We start from the raw sequence: 22,951 nt of genomic DNA, 5'->3' as shown, positions 1-22,951 counted from the left end.
TACTTTATTATAGTGTCCCCGTCTCTCTCCTACTTTCCCTGCCTATGCTAAGCTGCAAAGAAATAAAGCAATTGCTTCCACTTAGGATATATTTTGGCTCTTTTGACTATATTCTTTTTTATTTCCAGTATTGGCTGGAAACAAAAACTTGAATGTATGTCTACTTTCTGACAAAATATACGCCATACATTAAAAGAGTTTGGTCCAAGACTATACAGAATTGATGTCTCAATGACTTAGAATCACAGTGGAAAAATTCAGTCTGAACAGGATGTTGCTTTAGAGTTCTGCATTTTGGAAAACAGAAGCTATTAATGGAAACCTTTTAAACATGTTTTCTTCCCAGTGTAGCTATGTTTTTCTACTTTACAAAGCTTTTCAGATTGTCAATCAAAGCTCCCTTGGCTTCAAACCATTTTTTATTTTTCATAGGCTAATGTCAGATAGCTGCGTTTTTCCTGTTTGTGCTTTAGTATTACACATTTTTTGTCCTGGTGTTGTCAGATAACATGGGTATAACCAGCCAGTAAGAATCAGCTCTATCATTGTTGTAGCCTGAGCAAATCTGAGATTTAAAAGGGCTCTTAGGTTCACCTTGTCAGGTTGTGTGGCAGGATTTACCATCCCCAGGTGGACTCATGCATTTTAAACTTAGATCTAATCAAGTCTATGTGATCTTATACATAGGATTGTGATGCTCTAATTGGTTTTTAATGAATTAAAGAATGCCAAAATGCATTCCGAAGATTGTGCTTGTACTTCAGCCTGGTTTTATGCTTGAAACTAGATAGTGCTATACCAAATCAAATATTATTTTGGAAGTTTCATTATATATTTAAAAAAAAATATTGGAACATACTGTTTAAACAGAACAGCAGTCCAGAATCATGTAGTTTGGGGTCTGGCTTTAGAAGATTGATCTGGGTTTGCTGGTAGACTTCTAAGCAATTGGCTTTCATTTATTCAGCAATAGCAGCAATCTGATGAGTCCTCTCCTTGCCTGAAATTACATTACTGCATCAAAGAGATTGTGGAATACATTAGAGTCTCACTTATCCAAGCTAAATGGGCCGGCAGAACGTTGGATAAGCGAATATGTTGGATAATAAGGAGAGATTAAGGAAAAGCCTATTAAACATTAAATTAGGTTATGATTTTACAAATTTAGCACCAAAACATCATGTTATACAACAAATTTGACAGAAAAAGTAGTTCAATACACAGTAATGCTATGTAGTAATTACTGTATTTACAAATTTAGCACCAAAATATCACGATGTATTGAAAACATTGACTACAAAAATGCGTTGGATAATCCAGAACATTGGATAAGCGAGTGTTGGATAAGTGAGACTCTACTCTACTATGGTACTTGCTGGGTGTCTTCATGTGCTTCTTTCTTTAAAAAAAAACAGCACATCAACTCATAAGGCAGAGATTGTTTTGATAATCCAGGTGTTTACCTGTCTCAGCTTGTTCTGCACTCTAGGGGCTCATGAATGATTATTATGTCATCATTCATGGGAGATGATATCTCATTTTAAGCACTGATAATCAGAGCTTAAAATGAGATATCACCTCCCACGAAGCTCAGAGCCAATAACAAGAAATTATTAATCAGTTAAAATATTAAAGTAATTATTGCTTTGTAAACTACCAAGGAGCTAATACATATTTTAATGAAACACAAAGTATCATGTGAAAATAGCCTAGTTGAATCTGTAAACCTGTGGGACTACCTGGGAACAGGATCCCTTCTACTCACTGAGGCTTGTTGTAAGGAGTTACTGTTCTTGCTATTGTTATAATATTTATTTATGCCTCAAATTTTCCCCAGTTTGGGACTCAAGGTACCTTACAAGAGTTAAACAAGCATAGTCAAAATTATCAATAAAACCATTACAAAAGTGAAACCAGTTTAAACCAATTAAATCAACAATAAGTCCGGCTTGTTATATGAGGCCAGTTTCTCTTGAAAAATCAATTCTGACAGACCTGCAAGATTTAAAAAAGGGTTTTACCTGTTTACAGAAGGATAAGAAGAATAGGAAGGGTCTGTTTATGTTATAGGCTCCAATCCAAAACACATGGACAAAAATTAAAGTATAACTCAATGCTGGAACTTCCTCATTAGTTAGATTCCACTGGAAGATTATAGTGCTCTACATATTTACTAAGGATTGCATTCTGTTCCATTAGATGCAAATTCTTTCTCAGTAAACATGCACAGGATTGAGTGTGGATAAAATGAACTATTTGAGCTCTCTTAATATCCATAATTGGGCCATGCTTGGTCATTGTAAGGTTTGCAGTGGTTAGAATGGAATGAATTACCGCATCTGATAGGCAAAATTGCCTGTCATACAAGGCTCCCTCTTCACTTGCGGCATGGAGCCTGCTGGCTCCCATCCCATGATGTAGATCAACTTCTGGCAGGGCTCCATGCTGCAAGTGAAGAAGGAGTGTTGTAATCCTATGCTGTGGCAACATGGGAAGTTTCCCGTGTTGCATAGGCAATAACGGGGAAGCCGGATGGCTGACGCTTCCCCCGTGGGATGAGATGAGGGAGAAGCTGGGCATTGTGGGGCAACGGGTTCCCCACACCCCACTCTGAGCCCCACTACAGTCGCCATGTTGTGTGGTGAATCCCGATCTTAATGTGAAGAGGTCCTCAGTTGACAGGAGAGATGGAAGACTGTGGCGCAGCTGGCTAGTAATCAGCTGCAATAAATCACTACTGACCGAGAGGTCATGAGTTTGAAGCCCGGGTCGGGTTAAGCCCCCGACCATTAAATAACCCGGCTTGCTGTTGACCTATGCAGCCCCGAAAAACAGTTGCATTTGTCAATTAGGGAAATTAAGGTACGCTTTATGCGGGGAGGCTAATTTAACTAATTTACAACATCATAAAACTGCCAGCAAAACACAAGGAAAGGAATGAGGAAGTACAGCCACTACTGGACAGTGAAGCAACAGCTCCCCCTGTGGCCGGAATCGTGAAGCTGGAAAAAAATGTTAAATGCCTCTGTGTCTGTCTATATATGTTGTTTGTCTGTTGGCATTGAATGTTTGCCATATATGTGTTCATTGTAATCCGCCCTGAGTCCCCTTCGGGGTGAGAAGGGCAAAATATAAATACTGTAAATAAATAAATAAATAAGACAAGAGGGAGGGGGGAAGGAACTCTTATTCGACTCATGAGTGGCACTGGAAATATGAAATGCTAATTTAAACTTTGATATTGTTTGTGTTGTTGTTATACTAGCTAGCCTACATACAGTAGAGTCTCGCTTATCCAACGTAAACGGGCCGGCAGAACGTTGGATAAGCGGATATGTTGGATAATGAGAGATTAAGGAAGAGCCTATTAAACATTAAATTAGGTTATGATTTTTACAAATTAAGCACCAAAACATCATGTTATACAACAAATTTGACAGAAAAAGTAGTTCAATACACAGTAATGCTATGTAGTAATTACTGTATTTACGAATTTAGCACCAAAATATCATGATATATTGAAAACATTGACTACAAAAATGCGTTGGATAATCCAGAATGTTGGATAAGTGAGACTCTACTGTACTTCTTTTTTTACCCTCAATAGTTTGATTTTGTTACAGTAGAGTCTCACTTATCCAAGCCTTGCTTATCCAAGCTTCTGGATTATCCAAGCCATTTTTGTAGTCAATGTTTTCAATATATCGTGATATTTTGGTGCTAAATTCGTAAATACAGTAATTACAACATAACATTACTGAGTATTGAACTACTTTTTCTGTCAAATTTGTTGTATAACATGATGTTTTGGTGCTTAATTTGTAAAATCATAACCTAATTTGATGCTTAATCGGCTTTTCCGTAATCCCTTCTTATTATCCAAGATATTTGCTTATCCAAGCTTCTGCTGGTCCGTTTAGCTTGGATAAGTAAGACTCTACTGTATATGTAAAAACAAGCCCTGCTCCCATTTTATAAAGAAGTCTAAAAGTTCATTATTAGGCAAATGCCATATGGATAGGATTTGAGCATGAGCAGAAATAGAAATACATATTAAACAGGAAGACCCAGGGCGAAATGGAGAAGCATACATTCCATAATCTAGTCCAGAAGTCATAACCCTTTGACCAGAAACAGAATATTTCTACACAGATAATGTGTATAGAAACTTACTGCAGACTTTTCAAAATATAGGAAGCTGCTTTACACCAGAAGAAACCTTTGGTATCCTTTATACTTATTCTCTAGCAGTTTCACAGAGGGATCATTCCCAATTATACCTGGAACTGAATCTGGGTTTTTAAAATGCAAAATATATATACAGAATCTCCTCAGCCTCTGAACTATAGTAAAGGTAGCGGTGTCTGACTCTGAACTATAGTCTTTCTATAGTTCTATCACTTTTTGATAGGGAAATATCCTCTTATTTCAAATTGCAGGCCATTTTGCTTTCAGTTCTGAAGCATTCCGTGATCATAAATTGCAAGCATTACTAGTTATTTAAAATACCTGGCTCTCTAGCAGACAGTTTGAGACCCAAATTACAGATGGTAGTCGACATGATGTAAAGTGTTTATGGTGTTTTTATGTTTTCTTTCATCCTACATTGTTTGGTCTTCCATTTGATTATTGCAATACCATGCTTTGTGGTATTTTTCCTCCTCTGCACTGTTTTGAAAAGTTTTGTTTGTTTATATCTATTTTGCATTTGTTACCTTCTGCATTGCCAGTGACTCCACTAGATTTGAAATAAAAGCTCAGAACCACAGACTTCACAGAATACTAGATTTCCTTGTTCTGAATTTCCCCTTTGCTACAGTATTTAAACAGGGAATTAAAAATACTCTCTTTGAAAACACAAGAATGAATTGTGTTCTGTTTTATTGTCCGTGAAAAGGGTTTTTTTTTCCGTGTCAGGGGTGACTTGAAAAACTGCAAGTCGCTTCTGGTGTGAGAGAATTGGCTGTGTGAAAAGGTTATTTTTATAGACTGTAGAAAGGACACGCCAAAGCGATTTGTCCTAAAAAATCAGAACCAATTTAAAGCAATATTTTGAGAAACATATAATACTATTTTCCCTTTAAATAGTTGTGTGGTATTTTGAAATGTTACAGAAACATATTAGTGTCATATTAGCGAGTATTGAGAAGGGAACCCCAGGTTGCTTAATTGAACTTATCTGTAGATTTAGGGATCTTTTCTCCTTCAAACTGTGAGTTTGTAGTTTCAGGGCTTTCAGATATGCCGTTTAGATCAAATTATTAAGAATCATGCTACAGTATCCAAATTGGAACTCATTTATATTATGGGAACATGCAGTATTTTTGTGTATGCACATACTGTGCAGTTCATGTGGCATTCCTGAAATATGTATCAAAACTCAAAATTGTAGTGAAGCTATTTAAGCCTAGAATCTCATTGTAGGCTTTTGCTTTGTATTCCTTTTACTTCCAACCAGGAAACACTATTTATGTGTATCTCCTTTGGGTATATGTTCAGGATGCACGATTGGCCATGAAGTCTAGCCAAAGAACAAGATGTTTAAAATTGGAGATAAAATTAGGCAAAGTGCATAAGGATGGAACTAAAGCTTTGATATTAATCTGTTCCACTTTCCAGTTTTTTTTTTTGGGGGGGGGGGGTTATTACCAATCTAAGTATGTTTATTTCACAAGATTCAAAGGCTGCCTGCCTCCTGGGGGGAATCCTTTGTTGGGAGGTTTTAGCTGGCCAATTGCTTATCATGCTTCAGCATAGGGGATATATATCTCTATCCATCCATCCGTCCGTCCGTCCGTCCGTCCGTCCGTCCGTCCGTCCGTCCGTCCGTCCGTCTGTCTGTCTATCTATCGATATCTTGCTCACAACTACCTAGCATCAAATATACCAAGTGAATAATACAATGAAATAAAATAATGGACCTTTCAACAAATTCTTTAATGCAACATTATTTAATGCACCCATTTCCTATTTTCTCCCAATTTTCCCTATCCATATTCCCATCCGTTTATTAGTTTCTCTAATCTGACCCATCCTTTGGGCTTGCTGATGTTCAATCCAAGAAAATTAAAAAGTAGTCGAGAAATTATTTCCATATTTTTCTCTTGTTCCTTTCTTATTGAATATGATGCCATCTTTAAATGTATTCTGTACAAAACCAATTTAACTTTTATTATGACTTCTCACTGTTTGTTTGTTCACTCTGTAATTAACATGGAGAAATTATCGTTCTGTCCTTGTCTTGAATTATACATGCCATGCTAGATTCTCAGCAGGTGATCTTTTTCCTGTGAATACAATTATTATAGTTTCATGCTACTTGTTTTTCAAAACTTCTATTTCCAAATGGAAGGCTTTAAAAAAACTATATGTGAAGGAATTAATTAATTTTACATTTCCTGGTCTCCTGTTACCAACTAGAAATTTCAAGCTCTAGCCGTTAAAACCAGCATACTGGTCAGTCTAGTTAAATCATGCAAATACAAACTATTTGGTTCACTGTGATATGTCATAGGTTGTTTTGGTCTGCTATTAGATATGTGTATCCAAGTCACAAAAAAATTCCTTCTTGTTAAGGTATATCATGTCTTTTTGTTCTAGATGCAAAGATATTTATGAATCAGTCCAAATATAATTCAGAATTCAAAGTGTAGGTTATGTCTTTTAAAAGTATACATAAGTTCATACTATTTGAAAGCCCAGATCTTCCTAATTGAAACTGCCAAGAAAAGCTTTCTCTTGGCCTGACCACCATCCCAATCTTCACTCATTAATGGGATGTTTAAAGTGCTCGGGATATTGTACACTTTTCATAGAGCTTCCTATTAACCAAAGATGTCTTAATTTTGTTCTAGAACATATACCAGTGGTGTGGCTCTACATGCAATAAATATGAGCGCTTGAAGGCTACTCAGGTTGCTATCGGTATTCGGGACAATGAACGGAATGGAAGAGCTCAATTGATTGTTGTGGATGAAGGAAGTGAACCAAAAGACCTCCTGAAGGTATTGTACATTCACTTGCTTTTGGAACAGCTATTAGCTGCATTGTTAATCTTCCCAGGCCAGCGGTTTTGTGGGTTTCATAGAGCATGTGCCTCAGGTATAGAAGGTATCATATTCAATATTACCAGGAAGGATTAGGAAAGAGTTATGTTTGGAAAGTGCTGTAAACAGTGATCTGACTTCATATAAGATATGGTCTTCTATTTCAAAAAGGACTTTTGAGAAAAGATGTAGCTCAATAAGTAGAGAAGACTGTTGCATGTTTAAGGTCACAGGTTCAGTTGCTGGCATTTCTCAGAAAGCATAAGCTTTGGCTAGTTAGTGTACATGATAATGAACTGTATCAAGTGTAGGTGACTTGTAGCCCCTAGTTTTGTTGGTCTTTGGCAGTGGTTCTCAACCTGTGGGTCCCCGGTGTTTTGGCTTAAAATTCCCAGAAATCCCAGCTAATTTACCTACTTCTGGGAGTTGAAGGCCAAAACATCTGGGGACCCACAGGTTGAGAACCACTGGTATATGGTCTCTATCAGCAATAGACAGTCTTGAGATGAGATTAGAGCTGCATTCCAGCAGCATTTACCCCGTATCTATTTAGTATTCCTAATTGGAGCAAAGTAGACATTGAGACAGGAATGCGGCTGAATGTATCTAAAAAGTAGATTAACCTCAAGAGTTTAGAAAAGGGTGGTCAACTGTGCAGAGAAAGGGGGGTATTCCTCTCCCACGCTTGCCCGGAGGGTCACACTGGAGGGCATCTAGGGGCTCCAAGGGCCACACTCTCGGGTTCCAAGGATCAGATGTAGCCCAGAGTCAGCACTTTGCACAATCCTCATTTAGAATATACAATTTGTAGCTGTGATGAATTTGACCTCGTTTTTTTTCCCAAGGGAAAAAGTTGCTATGTGAGTGAGGCCAACATTTTTTAAACAGATCATTCTCAGCATGTTTGCCAAATTACACTCTACAGAATTGTTGTGGGGTGGGAAGCATGCCCATTAAACTGGTATGGGGCTTTGCATGTTTGCCTTTGGGTTTTACTAAGTTGTTGGAACAGCAGGATGGTGATCGCATTTCTCTGTCAACAGAGGTTGGATTGCTTGTTACGAGACGATAGAAGAGACTACTCAATATGATCCTTTGATAGAATGCCACCATTGTTCCTTCAGGCAAAATAGTCTGTTGGAATAATGCCCTGGCATAGTGCTAATCCTATTTGGCCAGTTTTGGGAAATGGCTGTTCTTTTGTGTGGAAGGAAGCATGTTTTTAAGCAGGGATGTTTGGGCCCTCATGCTTCTCCCTGTGAGCGGTGAGAGGAAGGAACAACAGACCCAGAACTAGAAATGACACTTACGGCTGATGAAGACCCTTCATTGATGAGTTAGTTTAGAACAGAAAGCTGTAACAAACATATTTGCACTGTGGCAACTATGATTATTGGTTATTTATCAGGCAACGGATGGTCGCAGGGATCCAGTTAATTAAATCTGGGCACCCCCTTTTTATATGGGGACTTGGGACATGGGTAGGATCCTAGAGCACCTCAGAAGTTGCAAACACAAGGGTTGAAGGCTGATATTGAATTTCCTTTTACCACCTGGTTCTGTCTCTTTGGTACACCATGACAGTGGCTGGGGTGACCTCTTGGTAAGTGGAGTCAGCGCAAAACAGCTATTCAGAGTATTGAACCTATTTTGGGAATAGAGCTTAGCATTTTGGACAACTCCTTTAAATTTTGGAAAAAAAACACATGAAATAGATTTTTCATCCTACTGACATGGAGGCTATCTGTTGCCATTATTTCATTGCTGGAGTTAGCACCACAAAAGAATGATAAATATCAGACTCACTGGAGAAATATCTGCCCATTCCTTCTCTCAGAGGTCTTCACAGGATTTACTTTTTCCTTTTGGGAGGCCTCCTTGACTGAGGTTTTGTTGTCATGTTTGGACACTTTTCCTCAAGATACTATTTAAAAACCTCCAGAAGAGACTCCTTCACATTCCCAGGCAGCATATTCCATTGCTGAACAGCTCTTATTGTCAGGAGTTCTTCCTAATATTTAAATGGAATTTCTTTTCCTGTAGTTTGAATCCATTGCTCCATGTCCTAATCTCTAGAGTATCAGAAAACAAAGGTTGCTCCAAATTCAATAAGACATCCATCCAGAATTTTAACATGGCTATCAGGTTACTTCTTTGCCTTCTCTTCTCCAGGTTAAACATATCCAGCTTTCTTAGCCACACACAAACACACATGTGTTGGAGATAAAATTACATTACTTTTGAGTCTGGTGTATGTTTTAATGAATTTCTAATTATTATGCCTACAACTCGCCTACTACTATAAAAAAGCTAACTGTACTGTAAAATTGCATGATCTCTTCCTGTTTAGGTTAGGAAATAAATTAATAAGAGTCTTGAATGAAATGAGTTTACTCCGTTACAGTCTGAAATGTTTGCAGGGTTTCGCTCACATCATGCGCATGGTGGAGTGTACAGGAAAGCTTATTTCCTGATGTTTGTGCTTCTGATTTGCTGTGTTTGTTGTGGGTAGTGACTACTTAAATAAAAAAGTATGACAGGTGTTGTACCTTCAGGCATATTAGTCACTCATGGATTAATTGATGCCTGGCTTGATAGAATAACTGTGTTGTTATAATTAGAGATAGATTTCCTGCAAATACAGTACTCATATTTTTGAGCATTTTAATTGATCAGGACCAGACCAAGGATGACATGAATTGCATGAATTCCATTCATGTATATATACACCTTTTTTCACATAAATAGTAGTCCCAATAGATTCTGAACCAGAGCTTTAAAATGTTGCCTTTCAAGACTACAACCTCCAGAATTCCTCTGCGATCGTGAGAATCTGGGCGTTGTAGTGTATAGGATTCAGAGAACTGTAATTGAAATACTCTTTTCCAATATTTGTTCTGAATGAGGTGAGGTGGGAAGGGAATGTTTTAAGTCTTTTGCTTGTCAAAACCCTCCCCCATCCGCAGGGAGCCTGGCTATGAGAGGACAGCTATGGAGAGAAATGTATATCTTTCAAAATTAGGTCTGCTTGAATAGATGGCAAACACAATTACCTTAATTTCAATTACTTTTTAACTTGCTCCAGAAGAAAAAGAGGACTCCTACAGTCATCCAAGAAATCCTCCAAGGCGGTTATTATTTAACTTAAATTGACAGAACTCTTCAAAGTAAGGGTGGTCCAGTTTACAGCTGAAAATTCCTTGTAATTGTGATTGTGATGAAATGTGAACATTGTCCCCTTTGAATAATTTTCAAAGAACTAGAATCTTCAAAAGGAGGAGCAAAATAAAAACCTCTGGTATGTTTACAGCCTGGTGGTTTCAAACAAACATTTAATCTACACTAGACAGCCACAGAGTTGAAAACATGGGATATTTTCCCCCTTTCTTTCATCTTTAAAAAATGTCCCTTCCCTTTAAAAAAAAGCAATTGCCTTTGACAACAAATTGTCAGTTAGTTTATTTGTTTTACGCCTGCTGGTATACTTTAAAAGTCAGAGGGAATTTCCTTATAGACTCCAACCAGCCATAAAAGTTAAGCAACACATTTCCTTCTTAAGTTGCAGATAAGGGAACAAATCATCCATGCAGATTAGCATGGAGATAAAAAGGCATATGTCAAGCATAAATATGTCTTTAATAAATAAACACTGTGTACAAGACGTAATTTTTCACTTACTGCGCTTTCTCTAAGTAGATGGTTCTGAATTCATGCTGATTAATTTGAAGCTTTTTACTAGAAATAGGATAACCACCCTTCAATAGTTTTATGAAATATAGGGAAATTCCTCCAACTCCCTTTGTGGTGGCTTCCACAACAGTGTGGTGGAAAGTCCACTCTGGGCTTTCGTCTACATGGCAAAAGAACTCTCCAAGGTGCTAAACCTTATTCCCACTGTGTCCAATGTTGCTTATTTTATCCTTAATATTTTAGGATTGCATATTAAAACACATTCTTTGACATTTTATTCTGGAGATCTTAGAGGAAAGGTTCATGGTAGTTCATGAAACTCTGATGGCTCTAAAGGTGTGCAAACTGAGTCCCTGTTTGTAGAGAACTACGTGTCCTTCCACCCTGGGTCAAAATTTCAGACACATCTTTTCAGGCAAGATGTGTCTGAAACTGAAACAATAAGTACTTTGACCTTGTCTTACATGAGGTTACATTTCCTAGATATACTTTGCCTTAACTAGGGAAGTCTGAGTACAAAAAAAATGAAAATGACTCACCAATGTTTATTCTGATTGAGATATGCTTGTATATGAAGGAGAGTCTATCAATTTTCACCATTTCTGCATTGAGCTAGTTCAGATCACCACTTAATAAAGGGACAAATGAACCCGCTGTCCCTGCACACAGTCCTTTCATATTTCTCTTTCACATAACAAATGATAAAACTGTTAGGTCTGAAATTAACAGTAGTTTCCCATTACATCCATGTCAGCAGAATCTAACCAGAAGAACAAGCTAGAACCTTAAATCAAGGTTCAAAACAAGCTTAGGGTCTTAGCTTGTCCCAATGCTCTTTACCATATTTGGTAAATATGTATATGCTTAGTGGTTTAAGTATGGATTTATTCTATGAAAGAAGGAATGCATTGGGCTACACGCTCAAGCTATTATTTTTAAGCTTGTTAATTCAGTAGCATGCAGCCATTCAGTACCAGTAGCTGGAATTTCTACAAAATTACATGTATTAGGTATGTGTGTCTACCTTTCCATTCATCCACCTGTTTATCTATGTTTTGCAGAGTCATTTTAGTGTCATAGACTCTGGATCTTGATTTATGAGACTTATAATTGGAATCAAGGATTTAACTTTTTCCATCAAGAAAGGAAACTGATTTTATTTCATTTGCTTAGTGGGAAAGAAGAAAATAGGGACGTGCAGCATCAGTTCTCTAGAATTGTGTAGCAATATAAAAGATTCTGAATTTGGCTGGCTGTTATAAATATTTGAAATGTAGTCCCATTAATTTCATTGGCCCTTCTCTAAACATGACTAACCCTGCTTTCATTTTTACCAGATGTGACATCAGAAAGTCTTTAGTTTCCTTTGATAATGAAGAACTTTATAATATTAATAGCGGTCTTATTGCACTTCACCTGCCATGACAACATGGCATGGAATCCTGGGATTTGTAGTTTGGGGAACATTTAGAATTCTTAGCCAGGGGATTGGACCTCACTAAACTACAAACCCCCAAATTCCACCTAATACTATAACAGTGCTGTAAGTATTTTCAAAAGAATTTCACGTGTTCTCTAGACTGGGATCATTTTCATCCTTCAAAATCCCCATTTTTAACCCCCATGCTCCACAGGCATGGATGTGAAATCACAGATCAAGAAGAAGAAAAATAATAGAGTAGAACTTGCAAGTTTTTACTTTCACTATTCTTGGCATGATTCTCAGAACAATTATTTACTCCTTCGAATTATGACAAAGATTCTCTTGGTGGTGGCTTTCACATGGGAATAAGGAGGTTTGTTTGAGTCTTTACTTGGAGCCTTTTCAGCATGATTGAGCTAATCTATAGAAAACATTTCCCATCGATGTTGTTCTCATTTCTATTGCGTTCTTCTGTTTATTGCCTTTTGAAAAGCCATTTGAAAGATTCCCTAAAAACAAAACCAATAAAACATTAACATGATGGTTTGAATTAGAAAAAACCATTTGACTACGTTCCAATAATGTGTGTGTTTTTTTCATTGGAGACAAACATACTGCAGTTAGATAATCCTAAAGCATTTCACATGCCATTTGGAAAAAGTAGGCAAACAATTTGTGATGTGTGGTTTAATAGACATTTTATTATGATTTCTTATAGCTGTCTTCTCCCCAGTTTACATATCAACATCTGACTCCAGCAGCCAACCCAAACTAGAGTAGAATTTGATTTCCATGCTCCTGCAATTCTCATTAACTTTATTGTATATTAAAGATAATGAGTGTACACATCAATGCGGTCATGTCTCAGTTTTAGCTGTCAACTTCTGCTTTTGCTGAGAAGAACTGCACAAATGATTGTCAGTTTTTTGCTTTCATAGCATAATGGATGCCGAGCAAAGAATTATTATGCTGTAAATATATTAATGTTCAGTTAGATCAGTGGTTCTCAACCTGGGGTCCCCAGCTGTTTTTGGCCTTCAACTCCCAGAAATCCTAACAGCTGGTAAACTGGCTGGAATTTCTGGCAGACATAGGCCAAAAACATCCGGGGACCCCAGATTGAGAACCACTGCCCTAAATTTTTCAAAAAAAATTTTTTTGAAGTACTTTTTTGAAGAAAAAAAACTCTTAAATTAATGGTTGTAAATGCTCTTTAAGGCCTTAGGCAAAGCAAGACATCCTCTTATTAGGCATTTAAACATTTTTCTACAGGAATTATTATTTTTGGAGGTGAGAGGCAATGCTGAGAAGCAAAATTATAGTGTAACAATCAGCACACTAAACCTACTTTTCTATGCTTTATGTTCTTCTGCTGAAGATCTTAGAACAGCCGTAGAGAATTAGACATTACTTTTACATCTCTACCTTATAATTATCAAAACATTATTTGTGTTTTTACATGCTAGACTATTATTAAGGTATTCTAATTTAGATGAGGAGGGTGAAGTAGAAATTGTGGTTTGCTCTATTTTATGCTCAAATGAAGCCTAGTAGGACAAGAATGCTTGTCTTCTTTACAGTGGAAGGAAGAGCAATTTATCTCTGCAGGAACTGTGTCTAACCCTGCAATTATTGTAGTAACAAAACAAAAAGTGTATAATTACTTGCGGCTAGATGCCAAGCTTCATTAAACGTAGGTAATCTCTTTCAACCTGGTGCTCTCCAATTGCATTGGGCTATAGCTCCCATCACTACTAGATATTGGAGATGATGAAAGTCAAATCTGTCTGAATTTAGTTAGGAGAAGAGCCATCTTTAATTCTCCTCTTCAATGCTTTGATCCAGTCAGATTTTTTTTTATTATTATTATTATTATTATTATTATTGACACAACGATGTTGTATGACACAGCAAACAAGATAGACATGCTGGATTTCGTTTCACAAAACCACAAGTCGAACACTTCCCAAGTGTCTAGGACTGTGTGATGTATTTTCGGATGATGCGTGCAGATCCCAGCAGGGTGGCCTTTTGCAGTTGGCAGATCGTAATTTTGTCAATGTCTATTGTTTCCAAATGCCGGCTGAGATCTTTTGGCACGGCACCCAATGTGCCCATCACCACCGGAACCACCTGCACTGGTTTCTGCCAGAGTCTTTGAAGTTCAATCTTGAGGTCCTGATAGCGGCTGAGTTTTTCCTGTTGTTTTTCATCAATGCAACTGTCACCTGGGATGGCGACATCAATTATCCAAACCTTGTTCTTTTCCACAACTGTGATATCTGGTGTGTTGTGTTCCAGAACTTTGTCAGTCTGGATTTGGAAGTCCCACAGTATCTTTGCGTGTTCATTTTCCACAACCTTTGCTGGTTTGTGATCCCACCAGTTCTTTGCTGCTGGCAGGTGGTATTATTATTATTATTATTATTATTATTATTATTATTATTATTATTATTATTATTATACCCTGCTTTATCTTCCCTGAAGGGGACTCTTCAACAGAAATCAATGAGAAGTGCAGAACATTAATAGGGCATAAAGTAGCTCACCCACATATCACCATAGTCATAAGTCTTGTGTGGACAGAGCTTGGAAAAGTTATTTTGTAAATAATAATTCACAATATCATTCAGCTGGAGTTTCTTAGAGATAGAATCCAAAGTAATCTTTTGAAGCTTTCAGTATGGACACCATTTGATTATCTTCCTAAACTAGGTGAGGGCATTTCTAGCCAAAGCAGATATTTTAGTATTCCAGGTCATACTTTTACTGAGTAGTATAGAAGCCCTTGGTATGTGCTGTGGTTTGGTTCTAGGACCTCTTGTGGATTCCAAAATCCATGAATTTTCAAGTCCCATTATACACAATTGCATGGTAAATTGGTGTCCCTTATATAAAATGGCAAAATCAGGGTTTGCATTTTTTGTGTGTGTGAAATCTTTCAAGCTGTGTAAGGGGTTGAATCTGTGGATACAGAGGACCGACTATATTTGGGTATTCACAGCCTTTAGTCTGGCTATGAAATGTTCAGCTTTCTTTCTTAGTACAAACAACTGTTTTGTGCAGATATTTCCAATGAACCTAAATGCCAGCTCTTACTAATGCTGAGTCAATATTCAAATCCACATGCGAGGCCTATTGTCTTGTGTTCACAATACTGGTCTGAGTAGATGGTTGTCTGGCATGGGTGGGAGACTAGTAAATATCTCATTGTCAAAGCACAAAATTATTCTGGGATTTTTTTTTTAATTTGGCTTGCTCATGACAGTGAAACTACATATTTCTGTGATTTATTTACTGTATTTAATACAGAAATTCTGAAAGCAAACTGAAATCAACAAAATAAATTATTCCCTAAGGCTTAAATCCAACCACTAGTCTCAACTAGAGAGGTGAATCAAGGAGCCCTCCAAGTTCTGAATAGCATAACACTGTGGCAGAACTTGGTAAATGGCAATCTATAAGTGGCTCCATTCATTCATAGGGAGATGCAGGTAAGAAATAAATATTACAATTATTGTAATTATTAAACAAATAACTAATGCTTCAATTCTATTGTTAGTCTCTACCAGATAAATACATTGAATCAGTGAGATTTACCTAATGGCTCACCATTCAACAGTTGGGTTAATGAGCCTGTTCTAGTTCAGATAAACAATAGGATTCAGGCCTAAATGAGTAAAATACAATAGTTGGAGAAAACGTAACTTAGATATGTACTCAGTGTAGGCATAGAAACTGGAAGGTTATTGAAACTCAGGCTGTGCTTGTGGATTCACTACAGATTATGATGGGCTGGGCTTCAGTTCGAGAAACTGGCAAGATGGGGGCAAAGAAAAATGGGTTTGGGGCTTTTTTAAGGCCCTTCCACACAGCCATAAGACAGAATATCAAGACAGAAAATCCCACAATATCTGCTTTGAACTAAGGCCCCTTCCACACAGCTAAATAAAATCCTACATTATCTGCTTTGAACTAGGATATATGGCAGTGTGGGTTCAGATTATCCAGCTCAAAGTAGAATTTCTGTCTTGATATGCTGTGTTATATGGCTCTGTGAAAGGGCACCAAGTTAACTGAATTCACACTGCTATATGTTCCAGTTCAAAACAGATAATGTGGGATTTTATTCAGCTGTGTGGAAAGGGCTTTAACCAAAAGAAATAGGCTCTAAGTCAGATTATTAGATAAAAAGAAAAAAAAACATTTCAACAGTTTGTTGTAGATTACTGTTACACTAATGTTTTGCTTATAGGCTTCCAAAAATAAATGGTTGGCTGCTGTGTGAACAGAATTTTGGAATATATTTATCTTTGACCTGAACCGACGGGTCTCTTTTTATGTTCTTCTTTCTTGCAAAGATCTCAAAATTGAAGGACAGATTAGCAAGGTCCTTAAAACTGGAAACTTGGATTTAGAAAAAAGAGGCTGATATACCTCAAAATAGATTGAGCAAGGCTCAATTTAGCAACCAAAAAATGCGAACAAAGTGCATAGCCATGATTAGCAGAGTCTTGGGAACCAGCAGTAAAACTTAAGGAGTTGGGTTTTCTCAAGAAAGAATGGACTGCAAAGGCCAGGCCTTGAGGCAGGAGTTCTGACCTCATTCCTCACTGAACTTTCTTCTAAGGAGCATCAAAGAGTCTTAACTAATTGTTCATTTACCAAAAGTTGAGCAAAATACAAAAAGGCACTTCCAGGCTAGACAATAGGCACAGCTGCACTGATGCTTTATTCCAGGGTCAATCTGGAGTGTCAAATTCTGGATGGGGCCCCAGGATGGTTTTGACCACCAGAATAAAAACAAACTTCCTTTATGGAGCTAGTATTGCTTAGAGCAAGGTTATAAAGCTAATGTACTGTTGCTGGCAAGTTTTGAGTTAACCTTCAGGTGACATCCTAGCCAATAATGCCCCTCCTTTTAGGAGCAGCAGGAATAAGTGGTTGGATTACTTTTGTTTGACTTGATTTATGAAGTCAAGTGAGAAATGTGGCTTGCATTTCAAATGGCCATTTTTTCCCCAGAGAGCTTTTTATACAAATTGTTCACATCTATAATAATATGTTTTGTCACTGATTCTGATATGCTTACAGCTTGGAAATATGACAAATTAAGGGAAAGATTCTTCATATGAAGTTTGCAGAGTTCATGGCAACAGTTCTGCTTTTCACCGAAAAAAAGCACCATGCTGACTTCAGACAGGTCAGCTGTGCGGAGGCCGATATGTTGTTCATGATCACATAACCACAAGCTGGAAGTCTTTCATGTAGCTCTTACATTTTGAAGTCTCCATGTGCAGCTGGCCTGACTATCTTGCAAATGTAGGTAGATATTTTTGGAAGATACCGTTGAAAACAAAGAAAAATATTGAGAAATCATGACAAAGTAGGAGAGCTTGGGGTGGATGGCTTATGTATCTATTTCAATTTTGTTACACTTCCTTTTAAAACAGTGCTCCCATAAGGCAGTTTGTGTAAAATATAAAGTGTGAAAAAATACTCAGAAATAACTGAGTCTTGTGACATCTTAAAAAACAAATACAAGGTTTATGATCTTACTGGTAGTTTTGCAAGCAGGGTATCCAAAGCTCGTGTTAACATTAGAGGTAGGTCCTAAAGACAAAGTTGGCCGATGGATTGTCCCAAAGAACCCATACACACTTTCCTAATATCAGTTGTTTTTGTTGTTTACCCATTTTTTCATTGGCATTTCCTCCACCTTAAAAGGAAAAGGAACTCCCCAGATGAACCTAATCTCTGAGGTGGTTCATAGGGGGAGACAGGTAAGCTGGGCTGGAACCATTTAGGCTTTCTAGGCTAAAGTCAGCACTTTGAATTGTGTTCGGTAGCAGATTGACAGCCAGTGGAGCTGATGCAAGAGTGGAGTTGTGTCCTCCCTGTATGCCGCTCCGGTGAGCAACGGGCCGCTGCCTGTTGCACCAGTTGAAGCTTCTGAACAGTCTTCAAAGGCAAACCTATGTAGAGCGCATTGCAGTAATCTATATGTATTCAAAGCACCCCCTAGAGATGGCTTATTGTAACTTATTACTGATGAATCTTTTTTGCTTTAGACTTCACCCATCACCCAAATCTAGTGCCTGGGAATTTCTGTGAAATTAAATTTAGTCCTTGGTATGAAAGTGTTACCACCACCACTGGTAAACATTTGAAAGAAGCATTTACAACAACTCTGACAAGCATTACTGTTTTAAATATCAACACCAGCATTTCAAACTGGGGCCTAGAAAGTACCCAACAATCAGTGCAATTGATGCAAAATTAGTATTGAATGTGAGAGTATACTCTGCAACATTTCACAAAGGCAAACTGGGATACATATGACCAAGTGACATTAAGAGTGGTGATGATGGCAAAAGTTATTACTGAGAAAACACACCAGCTAGAAGAGGCTGCAGCACTTTGCTTTTGCCTGAGCCTCCTGAAAGGTCCAGACTGCCAACTCCTTTTCTCCCTGGAAATTTAATTGAGAAAACTACTTCTGCACTTTGGATTTGGTTTGTAGCAATTGAAATAAGCTGAGGATAAGGGAAGAAAAGTAAGCAGAGAGTAAAACCAGAATATTTTGAAAACAGTTAAAAATGTGGGACAACAAAAGATTACTTGGGACGGTCCCTGCCAGGCTGAGATGAGGTATAAAACAGGAATATACACTTGACACCTCTCATTTGGGTAGTTTACACAAGCTGTACAAACACAAGGAAGTATTGCCACTGTTTCTGCTGAAAAACAAAATTATATTTGCAAGTATGACTATTTATTGATATATAATATATATATCTTCCCAAGGTATAACATTTCTCAGGTAGTTGGTTATTTGAATGTATTTAAGGTGTTTTCTTTCATTATCTTCACGCTACATGTCTTGCTGGTTTGTTCCTTGTTAAATATTTACATTGTCAATATGGGACCCCATATTTTAAAAATATCTGCTCTGAACTGGTGATATTGCATTACACTTATCTTATTTAAACATGTTCCTGGTTAGATATTAAACCAAAATAAGCCACCCTTCCTGATAAATGCAAAGTGGATTTAATTTAATTAATCCCTGCTGGCTGACACGAGGAAGCCAAATTTTTATTTGATGATCCTTTTATTCTGTACATGGGATTTTCTTATGCAAACTATCTGTAGATCAAATTTATCTGTGCAGATATTTTAGTTAATGTATCTGCCATGCTACCATAATCATAATATTACTTTTGATATGATGATATGAATTGAACTACCCGATACGTTTTGATAGGTGTCCTAATGCATCTACTCGAGGTTTACAGAAATAATCTGTTTTCATTTTCTGTGTATGTGTGCCTTCAAGTTGCCGGTTATGATGACCCCAGTAATTTGATAGGGTTAAGTTAGGCAAGTCATATTGAGATGTGGATTTGTCAGTTCCTTCCTCTGAAACAAAGCTACATCTGCTGGTATTTGTTTGCAGTCTCCTGTCCAAGTACTAACCAAGGTTGACCCTACTTAGCTCCCAAGATGAGGTGGGATCTGGTATTTTTAAGGTACTGTATATACTTGAGTATAAGCCTAGTTTTTCAGCCCTTTTTTAGCCCCCCCCCCCCATGGCTTATACTCGGGTGAGGGTCCTGCTGGGCTTATATTCAGGTTGGCTTATACTCAAGTATATATGGTACATTTATTATTTTTCTCTATTATTATTGGTATTGTTACATTTATTATTTTACTCTATTCATTATTATTATTACATTTATTATTTTACTATATTATTGTTGTTACTTTTACATTTATTTTACTCTATTTTTATTATTATTAATACATTTATTATTTTACTCTATTTATTATTACATTTATTATTTTACTGCATTTATTATTATTATTATTACATTTATTATTTCACTCTATTATTATTAAAAGGATACATAAGCACATTTACATTGAAGAAGATGAGATAATGATTTAACCAGAGTTGAACAGTCAAATCTTAAATTTCAGTTTGATGTAAAGGTTCAAAAACATTTAAACTACTGATGCCTCAATTAATGTAATTTTATTGGTATCTATTTTTATTTCTGAAATTTACCACCCTTGGCTTATACTGGAGTCAATGTTTTCCCAGTTTTTTTGTGGTAAAATTAGGTGCCTCAGCTTATATTCAGGTCGGCTTATACTCGAGTATATGCTTCTTTTTCCACTCATGACCCCTTTTCACCAGAGAAATTTTTATGTGAATGCAAGTACAGTATATAGGTATATATACTTATATACCTGCATAAAAATAAAAACATTACTGATAATAAATTAGGACAGCTGAAACATTTTTGGAGGGTCCACTTTTGTAAATGGGTGGCATTCAGAAAGCTTTTACTGTTGCCAGATTTTTCAGGAGCCCAACACTGAGCCATAGTTTAAGAAGCCCTGATCTAATAATAATAAAAACTTTTATTCTTATATCCTGCCCCATCTCCCCAAAGGGACTCAGGGCGGCTCACATGGGGTCTAAGCCCAGCAATACACTGTAAAATACAATCACATAAATACATTTAAAACATATAAACATAACATCATAAAACATATAATACATTAAAACATACTCAAGCAATAGCTACTAGTCAGGTGCAGTGAACATATTTCACTGGGGGCAAGGCAATGTTGCCTGTGTGCAGTATCTTATAAACCATTCCAACAATGTGGAAATCACCACTGTTTTATGACAAACCTGGCCCGAAATGGTGCTCTTTTTAAAAACAGACCCAATATTTCTTGCCATGCTGCTAAGTTAGCCATATGTAATCCCTTAAAGTACAGTAACGGTTGTCTTTCCCCACATGAAGGTTCTAGGACGCAAGCCAGAACTTCCGGAGGGTGATGACAATGATGATGAATCTGCTGATATCACCAACAGAAGAATTGCTAAGCTTTACATGGTGAGTAGATAATGTTCTCTTTTCTGTAGGTCTGTTGTATGCGAAAGCTACTTGATCTGCTGTTGTGGTCATTGCAGGTATTTACTGAGTTATTGGTTTAGTTATTGCATTAATAGCCATATGTGCTTCACTGCCAAGGTTGGTTTCTAGAATGGGATTTTAACAAAAGCCACTGCAGATGAGCTATTAAAGAAACATGGAGATGTGAATATAAGGATTCCTTTCGATGGTTCTTGGCCATTAATGATACCATCCAGATTATAGTTGATTACATGGAGTGGAAGAAGAACAAGGGAAGTCAAGGATGGCTGATTTTGATAAGACTGCAGCACAACAGAGCAGTTCTTCATATGTTCTGCATCTATTCCTTGTTTGGAAACAGAACTTTCATTGGGTTTGAACAGATTTATTGGTTTGTTTGTTTGAATTGATATTTCCCCTTCCCCAAGGCAGCTTACAGGAATTTCAAACAAGATTAAAGTCTTATTTTACAGAAGTTAAAAAGAGAACTATATAAGTGTGCCTTACAGGCAGTCCCAAAGTTATGAGCAAGATAGTTTCTGTAGGTTTGTTGTTAAGTTGAATTTGCTTGTAAGCTGGAACAGGTACATCTTGAAGTGTAATGTTTGTTCAGAAGATTTCACCTCACTTTCTGACCCTGTGATACAGTAGAGTCTCACTTATCCAACATTCGCTTATCCAACGTTCTGGATTATCCAATGCAATTTTGTAGTCAATGTTTTCGATACATCGTGATATTTTGGTGCTAAATTTGTAAATACAGTAATTACTACGTAGCATTACTGCGTATTAAACTACTTTTTCTGTAAAATTTGTTGTATAACATGATGCTTTGGTGCTTAATTTGTAAAATCATAACCTATTTTGATGTTTAATAGGCTTCTCCTTAATCTCGCCTTATTATCCAACATATTCACTTATCCAATTTTCTGCTGGCCCGTTTATGTTGGATAAGTGAGACTCTACTGTAATTGGATTTTGAAAAATTGGGCATGTTGTAGAAACAAGGATTGGTGATGAAGCTTCAGCGGAGACACCTTTTCCCTATGATAACTCTTCCAGCAGTGAATTACCCTTCCTAGGGGTAGATTTTTCTCACTTTTTATCATTTCGCTCCTATTCTTAACTATGAGTCATTTGTATGTCAGATGTTTATAACTTGGGAACTGCCTATATTTGAAAAACATGACTAAGACAGTAAAAACACACATTTAATGCATGATTACTGCTTCTTCTAGTTTTGTGTCTGCAAATGAATTGTGTTTTATGATGACCCTAAGGCAAACGAATCACAGGGTTTTACATTGACAAGATTTGCTCAGAGAAAGTTTGCCTTTGCCTTTTTTCTGAGGCTGAGAGAGAATGACATGGATTTTCATAGCTGAGTGGAGATGTGAACCCTGGTCTCCCTGAGTGATATCCCAGCAGTTAGGGTTATCATAATTCAGAAATGATCTAAATAAACATCAGCATTGCACAGTGTACACTCTGGTATGGTAGTCAGGCTATCACTGTATTACAGTAGAGTTTCGCTTATCCAACATAAACGGGCTAGCAGAATGTTGGATAAGCGAAAATGTTGAATAATAAGGAGGCATTAAGGAAAGGACTATTAAACATCAAAATTATTTTATGATTTTACAATTTAAGCAGCAAAACATCATGTTTTACAACAAATTGACAGAAAAAGCAGTTCAATGCATGGTAACGTTACGTAGCAATTACTGTATTTACGAATTTAGCAGCAAAACATTGCAATGTATTGAAAACATTGACTACAAAAACACTGCCAACTAAAAGGCAGACTGCATTGGATAATCCAGAACGTTGGATAAGCGAAGGTTAGATAACCAAGA

The 22,951-nt window shown here is 37.0% G+C and overlaps 1 protein-coding gene across 2 annotated transcripts in view; it reads left to right on the top strand.

Moving 5' to 3' along the window:
• scin (scinderin) overlaps positions 1 to 22,951 on the top strand; it is a 66,562-nt gene that overhangs the window by 18,177 nt on the left and 25,434 nt on the right. For both annotated transcript variants that reach the window (XM_003222131.4, XM_008112597.3), the window contains exons 4-5: positions 6,855 to 7,004; positions 20,982 to 21,074. In XM_003222131.4, coding sequence (XP_003222179.1) covers positions 6,855 to 7,004; positions 20,982 to 21,074 — 243 coding nt within the window. The remainder of the gene's footprint in view (positions 1 to 6,854; positions 7,005 to 20,981; positions 21,075 to 22,951) is intronic.

The sequence above is a fragment of the Anolis carolinensis genome, chromosome 6, assembly GCF_035594765.1.
Source record: "Anolis carolinensis isolate JA03-04 chromosome 6, rAnoCar3.1.pri, whole genome shotgun sequence".
Lineage (NCBI taxonomy): Eukaryota > Metazoa > Chordata > Lepidosauria > Squamata > Dactyloidae > Anolis > Anolis carolinensis.
This window is presented reverse-complemented; position numbering and strand designations above follow the sequence as displayed.